The sequence below is a fragment of the Lottia gigantea genome, assembly GCF_000327385.1.
Source record: "Lottia gigantea unplaced genomic scaffold LOTGIsca_15, whole genome shotgun sequence".
Lineage (NCBI taxonomy): Eukaryota > Metazoa > Mollusca > Gastropoda > Lottiidae > Lottia > Lottia gigantea.
The window spans coordinates 1,320,887-1,325,193 of NW_008707797.1; the positions used below are offsets into that span (position 1 = coordinate 1,320,887).

A 4,307-nucleotide genomic window follows, 5' to 3' on the forward strand; every position below is an offset into this window, starting at 1 on the left:
AAGATTTAGCAACAGTAGCTGCAAGTAATCAGTGTAAGGTGGTTATTATTTATGCAAAAAAAATGTGTACAGATATTAAGTTTGAACGTATAGAGTATCAGCCACTTTCGAATATTGGACGAAGAAGAAAAAGACACCATGATTCAAATCGATGTACAATAAATGGTGGAGTAAAGAGTAACGGAGATGATAGAGTTCAATTTTATTTTGTCGTTTGTTCTTATTTTATACTTTTCCTATATCAGCATGTTTTTTAACTATTTTACTGACGTTGCTTATTTTACTTTTGTTGAAAATCGATTTCAGCTACCCGAATCTCTCGAAATATGAAAATCTCGAAAGTAACAGATTCAGACAGGGAAAGTCCGGACAGTTTGTATTTGAATATTTCATTACAGGCGAACCCTGTGTTGAATTTGTCATTTTGGATAGTGATATGGGTAGCTAAAATCGTACTTTTGCTTGTTCTTAGTAGTGCTTTAAAATATTTTTATTTTTTTACTTTTCTATTTTTATTATTTTAATTTGGCCACTTGATTCAATATAGATGGATATCTAAGTATCGATTTTAGAAGGATAGCTACGGCTATAGAACTTTGAGGGGGAGGGGGTGTGTGGTGGAGGGAGGGGGGTGTTGGGAGGGCAAAGCCTTCATGTTATTGAAATAATAAATTATAATAAAATAAAATGAAGCTATCTCTCTACAGACTGAGTTATTATTGTACAGTACTGTTAGTTATTTTGGAAGATGTAACAATTTGGGATTTTTTCACCATTCTCATTGATGTATTTTATATTGCTTGTAGTTGTTTGTTTTATATTTCTTTATAATAAAATTAATCCTAATTACATGGTCAAATTGGGGGGGGGGGGGGAGGGGGGGGGGGGGGGATGACCTGGAAACTCTAAACTCTTGACAAAGGAGGAACAACTCTTCTATACATTTTGGTTGTGCACGAATGTAGTCTAAACGAAAAGTTATAGATGGTTGAATTTCGTGATTTAATATTGATAAATAAAATACCCTATTGAAATTAGTGGTCTGCGTTCGGCTGTATTAACCCCTTGGTTATAGAGGAGTTGTTCCCCTTTGATGTTAAGCTTTTCCATGGAAGGGGGGTACCCCCCTTCTAGTAATATGATAGGCACCCTAATCGATTGTATCCCCACAATTTAAAGAAAAACTTATGAGATCATTCCACACTTTATAAAACGGGCCCCCAATTGACAAAAATATCAGCGCTTTTTGTTATTTCTTTAATGGTCTCACAAACTACCCATGAAGTCTCCCTCCATCAGTTTTATAGGTCTGTTCTTCATCGTCGTGAAGACCACACCCCCGTATTCTGAATTACTGCATTTCATTGTACGTTATTGCGTGATTACTATGAAATAATCTATAATAATATTGAGTGTATATCCATGAAAGGGCCATAAACAACCCTATTCATATTCAGTTTGAATGCAATATTCTTTACCCCAATGACTCTTTTCAACGAAAAATTATTCGTGATGCAGGTTTGAAAGTGATGGGGTTTCACAAGTGAACACGTCAGCCAGACGAGACACGGTGCAGATTTACTTTTATTCCAAGTTCAGGTTAGTAGTACTGTCTTTGTACTTTCATTGGCAACTCTAGATTTTTCACGCAAATCGGAATATCATTTTCAAAACAGCACCGATAGCTTAGACGTTTTGTCCTGTTGCTATGGTGAAGAAGATGGATGCTGAAATTTGATATTATTTCGAACGTAACAAATTCTGTACAAAACTTAGTTCAGGGTTGATGACCACAAAGAGGTAAAAACTTGTTTTAAACTGGTCAAAACGTTGAATTATTGTTGAATCTACCCCCCAAGGTTAGTTTGATATGGTCTTGAGTAGTGTACTCTACACACTATACATGTATTAATAATATTAGGTATTAATTCACTCGACTTCTATTTTAACTAATATAAAATAAAAATGTGAAGAAAATGATGATTTCATCTGTTCTAACTATACCTCAATATAAATTTCAATTCAAGGTATTATATCTTCTAATCTTGACATGCCTTTTCGAGCAACCGTATACTAGTAGAAAAACAAGTCAGTTTATACCCACAAACAGAGTCGACTAGGTTTGAATATATTTAGGTGGTCTAAATTCCCTGGTTAAAACCAACCAACCCTAACTTTATCTAAATTCCCTGGTTAAATCCGACCAACGTTAACTTTGTCTAAATTCCCTGGATAAAACCGACCAACCCTAACTTTGTCTAAATTCACTAGATAAAACCGACCGACCCTAACTTTGTCTAAATTCCCTGGATAAAACCGTCCAACGTCAACTTTGTTTAAATTCCCTGGTTAAAACTGACCAGTTAAAACTGACCAACCCTAACTTTGTCTAAATTCCCTGGTTAAAACCAACCAACCCTAAATTTGTCTAAATTCCCTGGTTAAAACTGACCAACCCTAACTTTGTCTAAATTCCCTGATTAATACCAACCAACCCTAACTTTGTCTAAATTCCCTGGTTAAAACCAACCAACCCTAACTTTGTCTAAATTTTCAATTAGTCTCTGACGCCAAAACTAAACCTGTTTATGACAAGGATATAGTCTGGGAGTTTTTATTGAATTTTCTGTTACAATGCTCTCTAATTCCATCAAGGGAGATAACTACAATTAAGCATATGGACTAAGACCGCTTAATCATTTGTCATCTGTTTCCATGTTAAATCACGAAATTCAACCCTTTATAACTTTTAACAGAAACCTTCCAATATGTCACATGAAAGTCTGACCAATACTTAGTTTCTGGAACACTACATTTTATCAACATCCACTTGACTGTCACTCCATACAAAACGACTATTTTTTAGAATTATTCTTCCGCATGATAATCTCTCAATTTCTAAAAATAACATGGACTGTAGTTTAAGTGGTCCAGATTCGACCTTCAAGTCTCAAACAACTTGTTTACAAACGAAGCAAAATGTGAAATATTACAAGAAAAAAAATTGATAAATATGAAATATTTTGTATCTTTAGGTTCATAATGAAACAATCCAGTATATTACTACAGTGGCCTTGGTAGTGATGGTGCCTCGTAGAGCTCGAAAACACGGGGTATCCGGTAATTTCACTTGTGGTGATTTTAATTGTAAATACCGTGAATTGTGTAAGTCCGGCCCTGGACCAAGGGAGTTGGTGTTAAATTGCAAACATAAGGATAAGAACATCAAAGATAAAAACTTTCGTTGTACCTACAGAGGAAATCCACATAATAGTAGCAAATACAATAAAAATCAGAAAAAGTTTTACCTTCAACTGGCAAAAGAAGCTGCTGATGCAAATGGTAACCTTGAAATTATTAATTCCAAAATATGTCCAGGGATAAAATTTGAACGTGTAGACCCACCTCCTAATATTGAAATAATAGAAAACGCCATAAGTCCAAGGGGTTCGTTTTATGAGAATATTATGGTTGGTTTGGCGTCCATTTTTGGCGTTTTTCATTCACTCATATTTTGGATTAAAAGCAGTTGTGGGAGTAAAGAGGAAAAGGAAAAAGCAAGGGAAATGAAGAGGAAAGAGGAAGAGGAAAGAGGAAGAGGAAAAGGAAGAAGAGGAAAAGGAAAAGGAAGAGGAAAGAGGAAGAGGAAAGAGGAAGAGGAAAAGGAAGAGGAAAAGGAAGAGGAAAGAGTAATAGCTAAGAGGAAAGAGGAAAAGGAAAGAGTAATAGCAAAGAGGAAAGAGGAAGAGGAAAATGAAGAGGTAGAGGAAGAAGAAAAGGAAAGAGGAAGAGGAAAAGTAAATGGAGGAGGAAATGGAAGAGGTGAATGTAGGGAAAAGAAAGAGAGAAAGAAAAAGAAAAAGAAAAACTATTTGCTGATGTTGCTTATTTTGTCTATCTTTATGCTTTCAATTTTTATTTTTCACTATTTCCTTATGTTGCTGTTGAAAATCGACTTCAGCTACCCGAATCTCTCGAAATATGAAAATCTCGAAAGTAACAGATACAGACAGGGAAAGTCCGGACAGTTGTATTTGAATATTTCATTGCAGGCGAACCCTGTGTCGATTTTGTCATTTTGGATAGTGATATGGGTAGCTAAAATCGTATTTTTGCTTGTTCTTACTAGTGCTTTAAAATATTGTAATTGATGTAATAATTTGGGATTTTCACCATTCTCATTGATGTATTTTATATTGCTTGTAGTTGTTTTATATTTCTTTATAATAAAATTAATCCTAATTACATGGTCAAAATGGGGGGGGGGGGGGGGGGGGGGGGTTTTGAAAAAAACCCCAAAAACCCTC

The 4,307-nt window shown here is 35.1% G+C and overlaps 1 protein-coding gene across 1 annotated transcript; it reads left to right on the plus strand.

The window, feature by feature from the left end:
* Positions 1-1,482: 1,482 nt before the first annotated feature.
* On the plus strand, positions 1,483-4,151 carry LOTGIDRAFT_157812 (hypothetical protein; the record flags this gene model as incomplete). The annotated part of the gene is made up of 2 exons (XM_009050410.1): positions 1,483-1,518; positions 3,036-4,151. The coding sequence occupies 2 exons, from the start codon at positions 1,483-1,485 to the stop codon at positions 4,149-4,151; spliced, it is 1,152 nt and encodes a 383-aa protein (XP_009048658.1).
* Positions 4,152-4,307: the final 156 nt, after the last annotated feature.